Below are 20544 nucleotides of genomic sequence, written 5' to 3' on the forward strand. Positions count from 1 at the left end.
TGTGAGTCTTATTGTCAATCTCATCGTCCGAAGGCGAAAAGCGAACACGGCATTCATTCGTCATCGACTGAAATGTCGTCAACTTCAAAAGGCTGGATATGCAATGCCCATATCCACAAACCAAAAGACAGCATGTATATCTATCTCCTTGTTGACGAAGACGTATCATCATAAAAGATTGCTCTATTATTATTAAGAATTTAACAATGAGATGAGAGAATATACTGCTGGCAAAGCTGGCTTGTTCCAAGAGGCAACTCCCATACAGAATCAAACAAAATAATGCAGAACCTTTTCATATACGGACGGGGGATCGAACCGAGCTTACACTGGGTGTACATGCATTCTTAACGCTATGGCAAGAGAGCAGGGTATATCGTATCCATTTCCAGGGCTCTTTAGCCCATACGGAGCCACGCCGCTCAGCTTGCGCCGGATCTATAAGGTGGGGTGGGGGGGGGGAAAACAAAATAACATGCCAAGCAGGAGGTGGTACACTATACAGGAACAGAGGGTATAAAAGGCGTGACGGGGGTTGGTCCCGATCAGTTGGCCGTCAACCGCCAGACGTCGTGAAGCAAAACTACATTACGTGTCCGCACTTTGCGCAGTGTAATAACTAGGCTACAACCTTGTTTCTTTTTCAGAATGAATTGTGGGGTTTAGGATATCGACTCGAGTCGAAGAAGTGGGGCTGTCCGAAAAGAGAATCAAAATGCGAAGCTTTGAATGAGGCGACATTCAAAGCAGAAGTCGATTAATTGCTCGCAAAAATTGACTACAAGTTGAAGGCAGTTGGTGATGGACGCCAGCGGTGAGCTGAAAAGTTTTGGTGCTTGTACTCTGATGGAGGATTTTTCGATTTCCGATGATCGACTCACAAGTTTCAAACACGTTGCCGGCTTGTTGCTTCCTCACTAGCTCAGGTTTCGATTAGTGAGATTCTTGGAAATCGAACGCCACTATATACACATCGTCAAAAGTTCACTCAGGTATGTACACACTCATGCTGCCTAATATAGTATAGCCTTTTAATAAATTCTCTCGGTCCTTATATCTCTTTGCCTTTTCCTTATTCAACTCGGCCTTGATCATCGCTCTTAGTTTATACGAATAACTCTTCTCTGTTTCGTTCCTCCTTTTCTTTTTCGTCTTTCCGTGTCAACTTATTCCCATCAGTGACTCGATCTGACAACATCGCCTACACGCGCTGGGGCTTTAGTGACTCTGGTCTAATGTCATTAACTGCTGCATGCTGTGACTAGATGCGAGTTGCTTGGCGAATAAGCGAGTGCTGTAGCAATTGCGAGTACGTTGCTGCGACTTATTATATACGTATAGCACGGCCCACATTCTGACTTTTATTTTGACTCCTTTGACGCCGATCTGCTGCTGCTGATCCATTTAGCTCGCGTTCAATAAGCAATGGTGTCCGGGCCTTTCTCTTTTCTTCTTCTTTCTGCTCCGAGTTGGGCCCACCAGTGGACCCAGACGACGGCAGCAATTTTATCGTGAACCTGCTGGCCTGCTGGGGAGGTTGGTGCCACCCACTTTCAGCAAGTTCGATTCCGCGTGACTTACGGTCTTTACACAACAGACGGCAGACTGGCCCGTGTGGCCCCTACAACGGCAATAGGAGGACAACAACTGGCGAATTTTTTCAAAAGGAGAACCCGAAATCGATTCCTTCGACTCTTCCAATTTCGAGTGCCGGCCGTGGACATTTGCTCCTTCGTGTAAGGAGGAAAAAACAGAAACAAAACAAAAATTTGGTGTATATAGGCGACGTTATTATGTACATGTCCGTTGACTGGTTGGCTGTTGTCGCCCCATTATTGCCATCGTGTTTGGAACGCCGAGAGCGCCACCAAGTCACGTTCCTCCGCTTTAATATGCTTTAGCTCCACAGTCCTAATATGTAACGCATGTCCGATGGTTTAGCATGACACCTTCCGTACTACACGACACTATGACAAACTTGACTGTTACTAATACCAAATTGAGCTCAAGTTGAAAGATTTGGATTATAATGACGGAGCGAAAGAGGCGCAGCAAGTGACAGCACGCAATGATCAATACAAATAATTTCTCTGCTGATTAGTTTATAGAGTGTCTATAAGATCGTCTGTTTAGGCATCACAGTAAAATTCCTTCCTTAATGAGGAATTCCAGCATTTCCTATGAGCACATCAGATCCAGAAAAGTTATCAAGAATAAAACGAGGGGCCGTGGTCGATTTAGGCATTCAGTCCAGCACAGCAGTGTCTCCATATCGCCCGTTGAATACATACGGGACGATGTGTTATATAACCATCTGTGCTGAATGCCTCTGTTTCTTTTCTCTTGAAATGCTTGAAATGGGTTCCTGTAAATCGTCAGGGGTTATCCGCCGCCCTGTCATCCATTTCAATACATTAAAGTCCTTTATTTACGATCCACCTTCTTCTTCTTTCTCGTCGACTATTCCGTTCGTCCGGCTCCTGTTTTTCTTTTCCCGGGCTGCTGGGTCGTTTGAATAAATTGGAGCAAAATTGTTGGTCCTGTTGGAACCAGCAGCAGAGGCTCATTCTCCTCCTCTATTGGCGCTAACCATAGAGTCCACTATATGCGCATAATATCTGTCGAGGAACTTGGGTAGTCCAAGGTGCTGGACATCTGCATGGCAACCCACACAAAAGGGTGGCCGTCATTATCGTCACCGAGTTTGCCTCTCTCGTCTTCGCCTTGTGTCCCCCGTGTTGGCTAACAGTTCAAGTTCATGGGCGGGTGTAGCGGGTGTAGCGGGAGCCACGAGCGTGAGCTCTTCCACTCTCTTATTTTATTTCCGACTGTCTGCCACACTCTTTACGGGCGAGCAGAAATGGAAGGGGCGACACATCCCATCGAGTTAAGCAACGCGCTAAATGAGTGTCCGCACTTGGAAGAAAACGAGCGACAGTTACTGAAACGCAGAGAATAATAAACGAAGAATAAGAGGATGATGACAAGTTAAGCGTTGCAAATTCGGACATGTCTTCTGCGTCCATTAAACATTCAAACAACATTTGTTATTTTAGGAGAAAGAGCGGGGGAGGGGGGACCATCAGGGCAACGACACACAACGCGACATCGTTCGATTAGCGAAAATGAGGACGGGCCTGATGGCCAAAGTATCAATCTGCATCAAATTATGGGACAAAACAGCTGGCAACTAATAGAATTATTCCTGACAAAGATATTTGATCCGAGTCATTGGAAAGCGGAAAATAGCGTGAACTTATTCTGTTCAACTTTTGATGGCAATAACGTCCTGGGAAAAGAGCTGAACTACCTCTACACTAGAAACAAACTAAAATGGAACTGACAAACAACAATCAAACAGATAGCAGTGCTGGGAGTAAATTCCAATGACATGGCGAGCAAAGTCATGACATGATATAGAATCGTGTCCAAGTCCAAACGGCTAGTTGGCATCGCAATTCGTGATCGTGATGATTCTGAGCTGATTATTGATTCACTGGCATTCTATAATAAGAGGCCAAAGTTGGCAGCAGAAATTCCATTTTCATTTCTCGCATGCTCCGTTTGACTCTGTGTGGGACCCAGTTCAAACGGCAATAACTTTTGACGTAATTTGGAAGGAACACGGATGCGCTTTTGATCTGCCATTATTTGCAATTACCATTCAGCGTTGGCAAATAGCCAAATACCTTGGCGTTGAACTACAGTACGGTATGTTGTGACGAATTGCAAGAGTTTTGGGAAGAATCTAATCCACTAATGACAGCGGACCTGAACTATTTTTAGTCTTTGTAAATGAATACGAAAATAGTTATCGAATTGAGAATGGGTGCAGCAGCGACTTCATTAATCATTGTCTTTTCTTTCCTTTCTTTATTTGCATTAGGCTAATATCCTCTTGCCTATATCCATTCAGCCGGCGGATTTCAGATCTGGAGTCAGATTCGTCCCAGTCTATAATCAATCATCATCATCCTCTTATTGGTCTGTCGCCGCAAGACGAGGAGCTTCTACAACTGCTGCTGCAACTTTACCGCATAGACTCCCGTTTTCATCAACAATTGACTGACATCGATGATGGATCGACATGGACAAAGACCAATGATTCTTGCCCAGTTTGTCATGGCCGTCTTGGTCGCTGTTGTCGCCACCGAGGATGACGATTGTAAGTTCTTTGATAAACCCCCGTTCTCTGTCTATTGTTACGACGATGCGATGCGCTTATCATACGAATCGTTCGGATCCGGAAGCTTTTATTCTTAGCTGAATGAGGCTCTTGATTTTTTTTTTGGCCCAAGATTCAGCTGAGATTTTGTTTCTGGCCTACAAATTTAGAACTGGGCGCGATACAGTGCTGCTGCTTACACTGTCTTTATTCTTCATTTCTTGACGAAACTTGACTAATGAGCCGTTTCTAATAGACGGTGACGTTGGTTCCTCTAATTAGTAGCCATCGGCACTTTTTCAAGTCGTTTGCTCAGAATTTGAATACTTATATTCAGTAGACGAAGAGGAGATCTAAATCTACCCACATCATCGTCCTATCAGAAAAAAAGATTTTTGTACAAAGAACAAATGGAAAAGAAGCCGTTGAATAGAAAAGAGAGAGATAACGATCTTCGTTACTATGGACGCCGGGCTGTGTTTTTACATTTTTGCTAAACTTCTATTCGTTGGAATAAAAGTTTCTGATGCATAGTTCTAAAACCGTATAGTGTGTTGCATTAAGACCAGTGCTACAGCAGCATAGACCATGATGCTATGCTCCTCCACCCTTGCGTCATAATTTTTTATTGGACTAAATTTATTGTTATAAGGAATATTTTAGTTACGGGAGCATCTGTTTTAATTAGTTTTATTTATTAATTTTGCATCTCATCAGCTAATGTTTGTCACCCTCGGGATAACTGTCACCTTTTTAATTTTCTGTCAATGGAATTATTAGCTAATTAGAAATTTTCTGATCGTTTGAGCTTATCGTTAAACGTTTCTGACAAGTCCGTTCATTTCTTGTTATTTAGCCTTGATTCTGAGATGCCTAGAACATAACCTTTGAATGTCTGATGAGTTCAGCCAGCGCTATACTTTCCATTTTCTGAAACCTGATTTATTGATTGAATAGGTGATGAGTGATGACGCATTTTTCAACATTCACTCACAACCACTCACAGCGGACATAATATGAGAAAAGAAAGTGACAACAACGGTTACTATAGGAGCTGACGACAATGGACGCCTTTTAAACACGGCATCACGATCAATAGGGCACGTAGAGCGCGTGATGTTTTCCTTATATTTTCACTTAAGATTATAACAGGAGACTATATAGCAAGTAAAGAAAAAAACGAGATAAATCCGGGAAATGAGTAGATGTCTGTGTTCAAGTTGGCAGGATAGAAAAGCCAGCGAAAGGCACGTACCAAGTAGCAGTATAAGTATTGTACTGTATCCTGGGTGGAACATGGAGACACTGTGCTGTAGGAAAATGTCCTGTAGGGATAACATCACTTAAACGAAAGATTTCCGCGGATTGTTGTTGAGAGATAGCAAATTATGTCAATTTCAGCGACTCCATGTTTTATTGTTTCTAAATTCTCCTTTTTGAGAAAGAATGGAAACAGAAATAAGATCAGTCTGAAGTGAACTTGGTACGTGGTCGTCTCATTCATAACAAAAAAAGAGTCGTTAGGTAACCCGGTATCTTATTTCGTTGGTGCATGCTTCTTATCAAATCCAATTTAAGCGCTTTCCTTAACGAAAACAAGTGGGAAGTGATTTCAAGATACTTCTTGAACAAAACAAAAATTTTTAATTTCCTTCATTAAGACTCTCTACTTCAACGGAAATGCTGCTGCTGGTCCACCGTGTTTCTCAGAACTAATGTGTAAATGTGACAAATTGGTAAACTGATCTTTCTGAAAATTTCAGTCCTAATTCTCCTTCTATTTTTTATTGACTCTAAACTGTTGAGATATGTTTATACAATTATGCGGACGATTGTTGTTCGGATTCCATCGCCAGCGCGATTTGGTTTGCAATCAATACGTTTCCAGTAATCAAACCTCGGGGTTAGGAATTTGTACCGGATTCTTTTCATAATGACATTCCTTATTACCAAACGATTTACCAAAAGAATATAGTTCTTCTTGATATTCTTTTATGATACATATTGCGTGGATGATGGTTCCCATAATTGTCATCCTTATTTTCATCCCATTATTTCCCTCGAGACTACTTTCATTCTCTTCAGCTTCTTTCCTCATCACCGTCTCATTAAGCCGAATAGTTGTCTATTGATATTGAACGATGTGCGCTATCTCGTCAATCCTGTCGCGCTGTTTCTGGCTGGCCCGCTATAATACGCAGAGAGCGTACATAGTATATGTTTATGTGCGTGTGTATTACGAACAGACATTATATCACTGATGGATGCCAGTGCTGAGACAATTTATGTCGTAAAGCGAATTGAGCTCTTGGCAACGAGAAAACAATAGTTGAAAAGAAAATCGATAAGGCGCACATTCAAGGGTATGTTGCGCTGCAAATAAAATAAATAATAAAATAAATCATTCCAAGAAATATACAGTTGCGGTAGGGCGCATTAACGAAAGCTTTGCTTATGAATATTTGCTCGCACCGTAAGAGAAAAATATGGGACGTGAATAAGTTTGTCTTTTTTTTAGAATGCCACTGTTAAAAATGTTGGCTTTTACATTACCTGTCTGTGAAAGATTTAGCCTGAATGCTATATTTGTTTATGGTAGTGACTGAAGTTTTTAAAATTATTCCGTCGCTATGTTCCAAATTCCTTTTTGTGGTAAAGTGGAAAGCCGGAAGACTGCTTCACAATTTCCACTCGGCCTAGAAAAGCAGATTATTATATTGTATTGCTCCATCTCACCTCGGTGCTGTGTATTTATGTCAGTCGCATCCATAAACGGAGCGGACTATACATAGTCACTATAGCTGACAACATTATCCGAATCCGAATGATCCATCTGATGATATATGGTGACGAGCGCAGGATGACTGCAATTACGAAATGATTTCTCCTCTACGTCAGAAGCTTCTCCAGATCATAATGATTCAGTCATTAGCGAGCTAGCGAACCTTCACAGCAGTGTATAAGCTACTAGGATGTGAATTATACATACGGTTCCGGCCATCAACCTACTGGTCGATTCGGTTTGTGATGACGCAAACATGACGAGTTCTTTATAAGGCGAGGCAAATACACTTCGTACACTGCTCGTCTATGTATACAAAGTATACTTGTACTCTGCACAAGAAGCTGAGAGACTTCATTATAACGTGCACCTCGAATCTTGCTATACAGGATAACCATAGGCTATATATATTGGGTCATTGGTTTGGGACACCCACAGGCTCTTGGCAATCTATCGCCAAGTTTGTCCATGTACTCTTCGACTTATTGTCAATCGGTGGCGGGCAAACTTGTTTATTTGAAGTGCTTCGCCAAACTTCTCCTTTGGTAATCCGAAAGTGTGCGCGATGTTCTGCGCTCTTTCGAATTAATCAAAGGCGATTCAGCCCCAAAATCAAATCAATAGCGACAACAACACAAATCGACAAAAGACGTGCTCCAGTTACCTTGGTGACGGCGGGCCTACTACCTATTCCTCTTGAGAATTTACTGACAATTTGGACGAATTGCTCGACCCAAACGCACCAGACGACATCGGGAGGAAACATGATGTCTTCTATTCAATTATTTAACACTCACGTGACGGACCTCAGACCCGTCGTTGTCCTCCTCCTAGAAAGATGAAAATTTATACATGTGTATAGGCTAGAGTAGGAGAGATGTAGCGGACGTGCGTGATGATACGACGCCCCGTCATGTCTTGTCCGAGCTCCCTGTTTGGGTGATTCTTCCATCTCTCTTGTTTTGTGACATCCAATCATATTGTGTGCTGTGTGTGTGCGCACCGCGGGATATTGTCATCCATAAAAAGGACAAGACGACGGGATGGAAAACAGAAATAACAGCGATGGTCCAGGCTGGCTGGATGTTTGGGAAAGCGGACAGCTGGTTGACTGATGGTGTTCGTCCGTTTTTCTTGTGCAGAAATACACCAGCAGGAATCGCACGAAACCATGGGGGTGAATAAAAACGTCTACCGCATTATATAAGCCTGCCAATACATTGTACGGTGGGTGACATATTCCACAAAATGCTCCGTGTGTGGGACACTGACGTAAAAGAAATATAACGAAAATGCTTGGCCATGCAATTTTAGTTTTTTTTTTAATTTTTCCTCTATGCACACGTTAAAGGTTTCCTTTTTTTTCATGGCTTCTGTGTCGAGTAAAATACCGGCGAACAAACGAATACAATCAAAGAAACAAAAGGGGCATTCGCAATCATAAATCATTTGTAGCAAATTTTGAAAAGGGGGGTGAAAAGGATCTGCTAGGAATTTCCCGAATTTCCGACTGCGTTTACAGAAGGGGAGAGTAGATTAAATGTAATTTTACTGACACTGAATAATGTGAATCGTGCGTCTTTTTATGTGAATGAAGAATGACGGCCTCATCGCATAGTAATATACGTATATATGTTTTCATTTATGGGGATCACAATAGAAGTGACACATACAAACGCGCGTCGTCATGACGTCATCAAAAGGGCGACGAAGGGATGGTATCCGGTATCTGATGGAAGGGTGCTCATGCTTAATATGCTTTTTCATATCAAGGATGAAAGGAAGGCAGAAAAACACCCACGTCATCTTCTTTTTTTTTATTTCGCTCCTTTTACTACGAATTTTAACATATTCACACCCAAAAGTATTTATATTTCACATTTTGAAGAGTGATATGCCGTTATACCAGGCAATCCAACGCTTACCAAATCAAATGGAAGTCTATCAGAAAAAAAAAGATTATGCAGTTCGAAAGGAGCAATGATTGTCAATATTCAATGTGCCATATTTTTATTGATAGCAGTTAAATTGGAGAAGGTGTCGATATTGAGTGGGAGGACAGCCGAATTGCCGTGCGACATTACACCGCCAACTCTCGACTCCCTTTACCTCGTCCTGTGGTACAAAAACAACTCAGACTTTCCTATTTACAAGTAAGTCGAAATTCTATCGCATAAATGAATTATTCTAATCTTTTTGGAATATGGCCAAAAATGAAATTAAAGTTTTAATATTAAATGTGGTACGCAAAAATTAATTTATAGGCCTATCATATTGTGCGTATAGTTGGCCATGTAATTGAGGTAATAAAACATTGATGCATATAGGTACGACGCTCGGCGTTCGCGAGAGAGCTACCGGCAGCAAGAAACTCAACGCGACAACCAGATGTTTTTGTTGCAGCAACAACAACAGCACGGCCAAGAATCATCGGCCGGCCGAATTCATTTCCAATTCGACAGTCATCCCGCTCTTTTATTATTGAGCAATGTGGGCGATCCTGACGAGGGCGACTATCGATGCAGAGTTGACTTTGGTCGCTCACCAACGCGCAACGTTCTCGTTCAGCTCACAGTTGTCGGTAAGTAGCACATATTGCTCCATTCTTTATTGATTTCTTATTCCTGTATTCCATTTTTTGTTCTCTGTCTGCGAACTGCGATTTGCGAATACTGCGATCACTCGATCAGTCGATCACGCGTCGATATTTATTCTCCCCAATTTGTCAACACTGTTCCACCCCCCTTTTGTTTTAGTCTATTCACTCTATTGTCTTTTCATCCCCTTCGCGCCTTTGGGCCTTATGGTCAGTTGGAAAAAAGCGACTACGTGGAAAGACCTTTTTATCTCGTTCTCTTTCTCATAATAATTTCCCTAACTTCTTACAACATTAATTCTCGATAAGGAATCAGAAACAGGGTAGTTATTCTCGACTTTATTGATTTTTTTATTCCTGTATTCAATTTTTGTTCTCTGTCTGTGATCACGTTTGGGACTTTGGGTTCAACGAACACTGCCATCAAAATCTCCATTATGCATAAACAAGCCATGGGCAAACACATGGGGGAACAAAACATGGGGGAAATAATATTTACTGACAAAAAGAGAAATCGATGGAATTCCATCGGAGCTGACAAGAGTAGAAAATTTCACATTTGAATGTGTTTCCGTCTCTTGACGACCCAATTGTGTATAATGAAAAACAATCAATGTCAACTTGATTGTTTCCCTTTGTTTCGTTATGACTCAGTGCCTCCGCAAAAAATCCGCATCATCGAAGACAACCGACAAGTCTCGTCGGTCATTGGTCCTTACGACGAAGGAGACCAACTCTCGCTCAACTGCATCGTGACTGGAGGTAATCCAGTTGGCTCCCTAATTGGATGTTTTCGGTAATTGGCGACCTCTTATTGCTGAACTTGTGATTGTTTCGTTGAAAACAGGTCGACCACGTCCAGAGGTGAGCTGGTGGCTGAACGACAAATTAGTGGACCACACTTACATGGCCACGTCGGAGAATGTCGTCCAGAATATCCTAGTGATCCCGCAACTGGAACGACATCATCTGCACGCCATTCTACGATGTCAAGCGTCCAACTATTTCGGTGTCCACAATAATACGCCGCCCTTTGCCGTTCAATCTTACGGGTACAAAAAGCCAAAGCCGAAACACCAACAGCATTCTCCATCGTCTCATCATTCCAGACATCCACAGCACACGATTGTGTCCAGCGTTCAACTCGATCTCAACCGTAAGTGAAAACAGATCCATTTTCTTTTTTAATTGTACTAGATAAGCAATGAAAAATTGACTACGACGCTCTGTGTGATGCAACAGCGTGAAACCTAAAATGCTTTGCATAAAGTATCGATTTCCGCAGTGTTATAAGACATTTTGTTCCGTCCATCCTATTTTTTAAGATGACGAACAATTACTTTCGATCTATAAAAATGGAAAACGACATTATAGTGAAGATGTTGAAAGCAACGAGAAAGATCAATAGAGAGAGCGATGGGTTAAGAGTCTGATAGCTTTCCGTCTTTCATTTTTTGACAGATCGAAAAAGTGCAAATCCATCTCTCGCTGAAAGTGAAATCAGATTGGCCGCGATTAAAGAAAGAGTGCTGCTGTATTGTTCAAAGCTTTCAGCCAGAATCTAGTCTGCTGCGCGCAGCCATGTTATCTTTAGTTTATTCTTTTAACAGGCAAACTTTCGTCTCAGCAGATTAGAACTAGAAGCCGAGAGTGGAGAGAAAGAGCAGCTGGAGATTGGAGTGTCCATTTGGGGGTCTTTGATATCATCAAACAAACTCGGATGTATAGACAATATGACTCCCGTAAAGGGCAACGAGAAAGAGAGTAGGAGATAAGTCATATTGACTCCGATAGAATCAGTGCGTTGGTCTAACCACTCTTGATGTTATTTCTGTGCCGTTGCCATCCGCAATTCGCAATTGTTAAGTCTTGTTGGGGCCGCTGCACACTCGAAGCGTAAAGGCTCAAGAGCTACAAAATGTGAAGAGAATAATCGAGGAAATTTTAAGATTTTGGGTCGATTTAGAAAAAGTCACTAGCTGCTGCTGCTGACCATAAAATGATAAGAGAGAAACGCAGTCAAAAGTTGAACATGAACGAAACGAGGATGGTCATTGGAGCCAGTCGCATAAACGCGGGAGTAAAAATCTGGAATGCTAAAGCTAAAAATGGTGGAAGAAGTGGTCAAACTTGAGCAAATTATATGGGGAGTCGTTCCGTTGCCGGCAGAAATCCTTCATGTCCCCTTACTATCCCAAGACGGACCACAAAGGAGTATAGTGTAGACTTCGTTTGCTTTCATCTCAGGCCGAGAATAGACTGTTGACTTTTGGGTTGGGTTTATAGCTGCGATCGGTCGGACGTCAAAAGGACCAGAAACCCTCAAGTTTCGTCTTTGGCGGACTTTTTTCTAGGATGTTTTGACTTTGATGATTCGAGACACAGCAGCAAACGCGGACAGAAAGAAAATAGGGCCGTTATGTCGACTGCGATTCAGCATCATGCAGTACTATTTGAAGAATAATACTAACGTCTTTCAAAATCTCTGCGGAATTCACTTTTATTTCCTCCCCATCCCAGCGAATTAGGCAAATGTGAGAGTCTAGCGTTACACAACTTTTAGTTTTGTTTCGTAAGGCTTAGTTTTCAGAATTTTCATTGTAAGAAGTTATATTTTTTCTCGAGTGTCTATGCATGAATATTCAGTCTTCAACGAATTCAATTTTGCGGCTTTACCCAGTTCCGGTATATTATTCCCGGAAATCGCTGACCAAGATTCTGAATTTTAGAACAAAAGGAAAGGAAACTCATTATTACTCATCGCTTCTATTCTGTACAGTTTAACCAACCCAAAATATTTACCATGTGATGTCATAGTCCATTCGAGTTCGTTTATTGATCCGTTAACGGAAAAACTGATAATTTCAGAAATATTCAAATATGCTCTCACTAACGATTTCCAATTCAACGTTTCACACTTCCAGTTCGGCCGTTATGGGTGTTGATCAACGGCGCGGAAAAGCCACTGTCGGTCGGCAAATCCTACACGTTCGAATGCATCACTGGCGGATCTCGTCCCTCCGTCAACGTTCGCTGGTATCTTCACTCCATCCAGCAGCCATCCAAGGAGCGGGTAATTTACAGACATTCCCCTAGACATCCCCAATAAATAAGACTTGTCTCATCCATACGCAACAATGCACAGCTGTATTATGGACAAAACACGAAATGCTCCATGATTAAAGTTATCCGAGCGGCTTTTTTCGGTTGATCTTTCCCTTTCCTGGAAGTTGAATAGCATTTCTTTAACGATGGAATGTATCTGTCGGAAGATGTTTGATGTCCTGTCGCTTATAAATGACGGAAGCATTGTTTTCTAAAAAAAAACTATTAAGCGCACAAAATCATATTTCTAAAATTCCCTTATCTTTTTCTGTTTGTGGACATCTAAATGAAATGATGAAGATAACGATGGACGGTAGCAACACAACGAGCACCTTGAAGCTGATGCCTACGGCCAAGGACCATGATGCTGAACTAATCTGCTTGGCCACCAATCCGGTTTTGGCCGTCAGAAACGGCAGCATTGAAAATAATGGGACCATTTCTTCCGTCGAGACCCGCCGGAAACTCATCGTACACTGTAAGGCAATTATTTCATCTTTTTTCTGTAGCCTTAGCCTAACGCAATTAATTTAAAGCTAAACTTGATCCTAACTTATCAATCGTACAATTATTTAAAGGATCGACGTTATAATTTTGCTTTTTCGCTAACGCTTCTGAGGTTTATGAATTTTATTGCCGTTAGCAGTCTCCTTAGAAGAGCACAAGTAAGATTTTAATATGATTATAAGGTAGCAGCTTACCAACACATTCTGCAACGTATTTTGGGAAAATCGATAGATGAATAGCTTTTGCCCATATTGCCCCCCTTCCGGCACTCTTCCTGCCGAACTCGTTAGTGTTGCAGTGTTATTTCCAAATCTACTTCGTCTGCTGCTGTACAAGGAAAAATAACAACAGTAAATTTCAAGGAAAAGCGATTCTTTAGGAAAATAAGATCTACTGTACAGATACACTATATGACGTTCATCATCTTTAAGCCCATTCTGTGTAATGTCACTGAATTGGATCGGAAAGATGGCTGGGTAAAGCAAGGCGAATCTCCCCGAAAGGTATAATTCTCCATCAAAGTGCCTCACTCGATCTACTGCATTGCTTTACAAAACTTTCTTAAACATCCGTTTATTTTCGCTGCTCTTTCCCCCTTATCATTTCACGCTTCTATCTGACGTATTATAGACCCAACAATTGAGAATTGGGCTCTAAAAAGTTTCTTTATTATTCCCGCTGTTCAGCCAGGCATGTGTTCCCACTCTTCTCACCTGTCATCTAAAAGTTCTAAAAGATCGTGATGGAAACAATCTCGTCAACTTTCTGGGTCCGTTATACAATTCAGCCTTTATATGATTGAAATAGAAGCGCTTTCGAAAAGATAGCTACCATAACGTCAATCGATGTGAGACTCGAGTGTGGCGGTACTATTACTACTCGCCTCACTAGATCCCGCTCTTTAACCATCGATCTCTCTTTTTCCGCTTCAGTGATATATGTAATAAAACCGAAATGGCCGCAAGGCCAGCACAATCTCTGATGCTGATGCTACATTCTCTCTGTTTAATGCGCGTGTGATTAGCTCTCCATCCAAGCGCATCACGTACCAATAGACTGCATGCCGTCCTCTCCTCTGCCAGCCGACGCCTTTTGCCGACGCCTTGTCTGGCGTGCACATCACACTTTAATTAGTGGAATTGATCTCCCATGACTAGAATTCGGTCGCTTCCCCTCTTCCCCTTTATAGCGTTACACATAAGCGCAATAGGGACAATTCTATTAATTCGCGGCGAAACGAGTGGCAAATGTCTAAATGGCGATTTTGCTTGTATCCTGAGCTTCTATAACTATTCCAGGATATAGCAAATGCATTTTTATTTGGAATAACTGTCGTCGTTATACAGTAGTTGGTCGTAATACTTTTTGTATTACGATGTAGTTGCTCCGACTGCAGAACTGGAACTGGGACGCAATCTGAAACCGGACTCGATAGCTGAGGGCAACGACGTCTACTTTGATTGCCGCATTCGCTCCAATCCACCACCGCTGCGCTTCTTATGGACTCATGAGGTTACTATTTGACTATAATCAACGATATATATATTTATTTTAAATTCTGTTTTGTCTCATTATATGGAACTTGTGGAAACGAATTCTTTAACCTTAAAAACATTATTATATTATCTCTTGATTTTGCGTTATTTTTTTTACAAACATCGTACCAATAATTCAAAGTATCAACAATGTAAAATTAGGGACAGACCATACGAGAAAACGCAGCTGCTGGGGTTATCATTGTGGAACAAAGTTTGGTTATCCGGCGAGTCTCTCGCTCTCATTCCGGTCGCTATTCCTGCACAGCGGTCAACACCGAAGGCAGTGGAGTCAGCAACACCGTCCAACTTCGCGTCATGTGTAAGTGGCAAATTGAAAATTGCTTTTTTTTATTATTTTATTTTATTTTTTTTAAATCATGGAACATGACGATGTGTCCTTGTCCATTTATCTTTGTGCATGTCCAGTCCAGCCGGTCTGTCGTCCAGGTCAGAAAATCTTGTACGGAGTGGCCAAACATGAAACGGTCGTCGTCCAGTGCCAAACAGACGCCATTCCACCGGTATAATATGAAAGCTCCTTGTATCAATATGCATCTGCATTAAAATGATGAAAGTAAATGAAAATTAATTAAAATGGACAGGCCCATTCGCATCGGTGGGCGTTTAATACCTCCTTGTCAGACGTCGTCGAGTTACAGGACAATCAAATGTTTCAAACGACCAGCCCTATTGAAGTAAGTAAAACTGGACAAGTAATGAATTCTCGCTCATGACTTGCTATGTGATTTCGAGATATTCTCGTGTCATTTGCTCTGCATCAATAGATCAGAATAATAAGACGTGAAAACACCAAATATTAAACGAATTTCACGAACGACAGGAAGGGGCAGAGGCGGACGGGACGAGCGTCATTTCCTACTCGCCGCAATCGGATCGTGATTACGGCAGCCTCATCTGCTGGGCGCGCAACGTGATCGGCGAGCAACGGGAGCCTTGCGTCTATCGCATTTTCCTCGGAGGTGCAGCCCAAATAATTCCAGCCTGAAATAATATCAAGATAGGGAAATAGTACATTACGTTTTGTTGTGTTGCAGTGCGCCCGGATCCACCGAGCAATTGTTCGGTGTTGAATCAAACGGCTGAGGCGGTGGAAGTTTGGTGCCGGCCGGGATTCGACGGTGGTCACCCGCAACTGTTTCAATTCGAAATCTTCGATACGCAGTCGGCCGTTCTCCTTTACAACAAATCCGGACGGTATCCGCATTTGCGCGTCGGCAACCTCGAATCCGGAATCAAGCTCTTCATTCAAGTTTCGGCATTCAATCAACGGGGTAGGTCGCCACTTGTCCCTTTGGAGGCATACACCATCAAAATCGCTGACAAACAAACAGGTAAGAATAAACACTTTCCTAAATTTCCCAAGGGTGTTAACTGATTTGTTTTCTTATTGTGATTTATCCTCATCATAAGTCATTTGTTCACTATAGTGGGTAATTTGTTGTTTTTGCTTTCGGTCCAGTTATTATGGAGACAAGGGACTGGGCTTCGATTCTGGGTATTGCTAGCGGCGTATCTGCCACGATCCTGATTGTGTGCATCGCCATAGGACTGACTGCCAGGTTCCGCCGACAAAATCAACAACCGAACCACGACCGTCATCATCCCATTAAAATGGATAGAATAAATGAGACGACGATGACTGTCAACGCTAACGCGGGCGATGAGCTTCAACATAATAATGAAGATCCCGATATCATCATTAATAGTAATTCTGGTAGGTCTTACTTGCCTGTCAGGGTTCTACTCTATCCAGCTTTGAGAAATTGACACAAACCTAATACTATGGCAAAGTACCGTTTCGTTGGAATTGAAACTTCCGGGAAACTTTGTACTTAGTCATTGTGAGAGAAAGTTATGTGACTTAGAAACTATTCCTCAAAGCGTCTTCTTGTTAAGATTTCGAATTGAATAAAAACCGGAATATAATTTTCATTTAGTTCACGAACAGCAGTTTCCGGAGCACCTCAATCACGCCTCTGCATCATCAGCTTATCGTGTAAGTTATAAATTCTAATTTAAAACGGTTCGGTAGCTTTTTTTTCGTTTTTTTATGTAAACATAATTTAACGATTATGCAAACGCATTATAGAGAAATGAAGCAGCAGATTGGACTCAACGGGAAAATGAATCTACCCACATAAACTATTGTACTCATTCGGATATCGACAAGCCCATCGTCGTTGGAGTTCAATATTATCATTCGCTCAACAGACAAGAGGAAACCGGAAAGCCTTGGATGACGGACGATCTGGACACTATCGTCTCCGTCAAAACCCCTTATCGACAGAAACAAATTCCTGTTCATCTTTTGTAACCGGCAGGTAAAACATTTTAGTGGGTGATGTTAATCGAGGATTCACGGACACTAACAGATTCTGATTCCATCCAAACAGGACCCACATTTCGACTATCCGTTGGTTGTACACGTAAACAAGCCAGCTGCATGCTCAGCTACCGGAGATTAAATTACTGGTACGGTTGAGCAATAATCGTCCAAGATCAACATAATTTCGGATTGGCCGCTGACTGTTTCTGAGCGCCACTGGAGTTCAACATCCGCATCCCGCAACGGCAAACGTCTAGTGTCTAGACACCAACACAATGAAGAGCGAAAGTCGATATCAACTATTCCTTTGGCGCAACAACCCTCATTCACATTCCTTCAAAGATCTGTGATTTTATTGTAGAAATTGGTGAGCGTGTAGAACAATCTTATTTAAAAAAAAATCAAATCTTAACTTCAACATTTTCCATCTCTTACATTCAGGACTTGCGCACATACCTCAGCAGTCGACCAAATTCTATTGACTCCATTCAACAGCCCATCATGTTGTCGCAACGCACATTGATTTCTATATTGTATGGAAAGAAGGGCGGTCCTGTATCATCTTCGGATATTAAATTATCGACAAGTTTGTTTGAACTATGGGGCCTTTTCTTTATCTAATGGAAAATTCCTCAGTTTTACTAATAATAAGTAATTATACCGGTACTCGGATTGTAAATAGCGCTTCACTTTTCAATTGTATTTTGAATTAATTATATGCTTATTTGGTGCCAAAGTATTTATGTATACCAGCAGATATCTTTCGTACTATACGTAACTGGATTTTCATTGCGTGTTTGCCGTCGTTGGTGAACTGCCAATCCTCGGACACTATGAGAATAGACATGGTTTGTCGGATCACTCACCTCACAAAGTCACTCTCACAAGGAGATAAATGATAACATTTTAACGAATTATCTCGATCATGAAAACTTTTAAAAGGTATCTTGAAATAAAAATTGTTTCTACTATTTTTAAACAACGCTATCCAATGTATTGCCTTTTATTTATTAGCTTGTATTCAACGCACCGCGTCTAATCGTCAGCGGTTACAACAGTGATCTGTTTACGTGCATGTACTACTTTCACGTCCATTATAAGTGAGTTCAAGAGAGCAGTAGCTGTTCGTGATGGAAAAAAAACTGAGTTAACTTCAGCCGTCGTTTCGACCTTGCACGTCACGAATTTTGTTACGTTCAATCATACCAGAATTTCACTTCACCATCCATTCGGGTCAATTTGCTGTGCTAATTATAGCTGTGACGTTGCCATCGTGATTCTTACCGACGAACTTACCGACGAACTTACCGACGTGACTTACCGAAAGGTAGTTGGACAAAATGGGTGTGGCACATAGTCGATGTTGATGGAATGATAGCTAACGAACTGGAACCCCATAGTTTGAAAAATTATTAAAAGGTCGACAGCCAGGGTGATCTCCCCCCAAAAACAGAAAATAACTTTTACATCATTGCTCAAAGACGGGCCAGGGCCATCATGATGCAACAACTTGAAGGAACTGATGTTATCGCCTATAGCCGTCTCCGATTACCTTGGTACGTTTGAGAAAATATTTCCTATTGTTATCGTGCCAGTTACCTCACTTTCGTTCGCAGAAATCGTCCCTTTTAACAACGTACGTCTGTTGAATTTCTTTTCTTGTCCTTTCTTTTTATTCGTTTTGCATGATCAAGCTTTTGATAGTTGTTGCTTGGCTGGCCTTTACCACTTACTGCCGATAGCGCCGAAGGACCGCTGAAATGTGTTTTCTTTTATTCGCCAATTTTTATTTGCAATATTTCACTAAATGCTGGTATAACGCAACTTCGCAATAGTCAGCAGCTGAAGTTCTTGAAGACGATTCAGCTCGATCATATCCCATATATACAGTAGGGCTCCTTGTTACGTACAGCACTAAACATTCAAAAAGCTGATGATAAAAATAGAAAACAAGAAAGCATTGTTTCGTACCACATGGATTATAGGTCCACATATAGACTGGAAATGTATCATCCCACCCATCACTCTAATCAGCAAATACTCAATGCTGGCCAAAGGATTTAGTTAGGATATAGCTAAAGGTTCCTTAGACTCAGGCAAAACTAATGACATTTTCATTTTGCTCTGTTTGTGTATATCCGTCAGATGCAAATAATCCGCTACGGACAAACGTAATAAGGTCAGGTAACTGAAGAGCTTGCCAATCTTACGAAAAGGTCAAAGAACTCACTCTAATATCGCCAGTATATCTCTCAAGGTTGGCCTCGGGAGCAAAGTCTTTCGCAAAATAAATTATAGCTCATTATTTTTAACGAAAATTATACTCTTCTGTGCCATTTGTACGAGCACTCAGATTACTGTACCTGTGCAACTTTAGGTCTAGATACTAAATAAGTGGCTAGAAATCTGGTACAATCTTTATAGTTCCATTCTCTTTCATTCACCCGCCGTGGACTTTTCTTCGCCATTCACTTTCGCTCGATTGAATTATCACGCAAAGCGCCTCCCACCTATCGTGAAATCACTGATTTCTCCGCATATATAAACCGACGGCTGCTCGACTTTGAAGCATCAGTTCTACCACTGTTTCAAGTCTAGACAACCCCACATCACACTCCCAACATGAAGGTAAACATACAAATGTACAAGTTAATTTTGAATTGGAATAATCAATTTGATTATTTGCGTTTCTATCTATTGATTTTAGTTTATCGTTCTCGCTGCCGTTTTAGCCGTTGCTGCTGCCAATAATGCCTACAACAAGGCACCTGTCTACTCTGCCCCGTCCTACAAATCTCCAGCTTATTCCGCTCCGGCCTACTCCGCACCGGAGGAATACGTGAGTCTGATCCGCTGGCATCAAGGATTCAAGATGATTAATAATCAATATGATTTTGGTTTGTCTTGTGCATCATCAGCCCGCCCAGCCCTACAGCTATTCCTACAACGTGAAGGATGAGCCATCTTACAATGACTTTATCCATTCCGAGAGCACCGACGGAAAAGTAACCACTGGCTCTTACAAAGTCGCTCTCCCCGACGGCCGCACCCAGATCGTTTCCTACAAGGCCGACAGCTATGGTTACAATGCTGACGTCAAGTATGAAGGCGAGGCCAGACATCCCGAATACAAGCAGTCCGATTACAAAGCGCCAGCTTACCCTGCTCCGGCCTACTCTGCTCCGGCCTACTCTGCCCCAGCCTACAAGGCTCCAGAGTACAAATCTCCCGCACCCGCCTACAAGGCTCCCGCTTACTCTGCCCCAGCCTATAAAGCCCCCACCCCGGCCTACAAAGCCCCAGCGTACTCCGCTCCTGCCTATCCTAAATATTAAGTGCTCATAAATTGTATAGTTTCAAATTTACAGATAATTATATGAAAATACATTAGATCGTGAAGAAAGATTTAGCCCATTTATACGGCATTGTGCTTGACTGAGTCCAATACAAAATTATTAAATAAATTCTTAATGTGAAGTTACGAAGGCACAGTTGAAAAATTAG

General features: G+C 41.8%; 2 protein-coding genes across 4 annotated transcripts in view; both read left to right on the forward strand.

Annotated features, from left to right (window-relative positions):
• LOC124194567 (hemicentin-1-like) overlaps window positions 1–17797 on the forward strand; it is a 36918-nt gene extending 19121 nt beyond the window's left edge. Inside the window, exons 1-19 of one of the 3 annotated variants that reach the window (XM_046588824.1) lie at window positions 629–992; window positions 3887–4165; window positions 8968–9100; window positions 9275–9528; window positions 10198–10305; window positions 10391–10699; window positions 12468–12616; window positions 12949–13126; window positions 14537–14667; window positions 14853–15012; window positions 15120–15214; window positions 15296–15388; window positions 15535–15673; window positions 15749–16045; window positions 16174–16428; window positions 16652–16710; window positions 16804–17035; window positions 17108–17407; window positions 17482–17797. In XM_046588824.1, the coding sequence (XP_046444780.1) occupies window positions 4075–4165; window positions 8968–9100; window positions 9275–9528; window positions 10198–10305; window positions 10391–10699; window positions 12468–12616; window positions 12949–13126; window positions 14537–14667; window positions 14853–15012; window positions 15120–15214; window positions 15296–15388; window positions 15535–15673; window positions 15749–16045; window positions 16174–16428; window positions 16652–16710; window positions 16804–17028 (2676 nt within the window). In that variant the 5' untranslated portion in view covers window positions 629–992; window positions 3887–4074 and the 3' untranslated portion in view covers window positions 17029–17035; window positions 17108–17407; window positions 17482–17797. Of the gene's footprint in view, window positions 1–628; window positions 993–3886; window positions 4166–8967; window positions 9101–9274; window positions 9529–10197; window positions 10306–10390; window positions 10700–12467; window positions 12617–12948; window positions 13127–14536; window positions 14668–14852; window positions 15013–15119; window positions 15215–15295; window positions 15389–15534; window positions 15674–15748; window positions 16046–16173; window positions 16429–16651; window positions 16711–16803; window positions 17036–17107; window positions 17408–17481 lie in introns of those variants that run through there. The other 2 variants (XM_046588826.1, XM_046588825.1) reach the window with 2 other exon arrangements.
• Window positions 17798–19556: 1759 nt separating this feature from the next.
• On the forward strand, window positions 19557–20445 carry LOC124194569 (repetitive proline-rich cell wall protein 1-like). Its single transcript, XM_046588828.1, has 3 exons — window positions 19557–19668; window positions 19748–19879; window positions 19959–20445. The coding sequence occupies exons 1-3, from the start codon at window positions 19663–19665 to the stop codon at window positions 20373–20375; spliced, it is 555 nt and encodes a 184-aa protein (XP_046444784.1). The 5' UTR covers window positions 19557–19662; the 3' UTR covers window positions 20376–20445.
• Window positions 20446–20544: the final 99 nt, after the last annotated feature.

The sequence above is a fragment of the Daphnia pulex genome, chromosome 5 (assembly GCF_021134715.1).
Source record: "Daphnia pulex isolate KAP4 chromosome 5, ASM2113471v1".
In the NCBI taxonomy this organism is placed as follows: Eukaryota; Metazoa; Arthropoda; class Branchiopoda; order Diplostraca; family Daphniidae; genus Daphnia; species Daphnia pulex.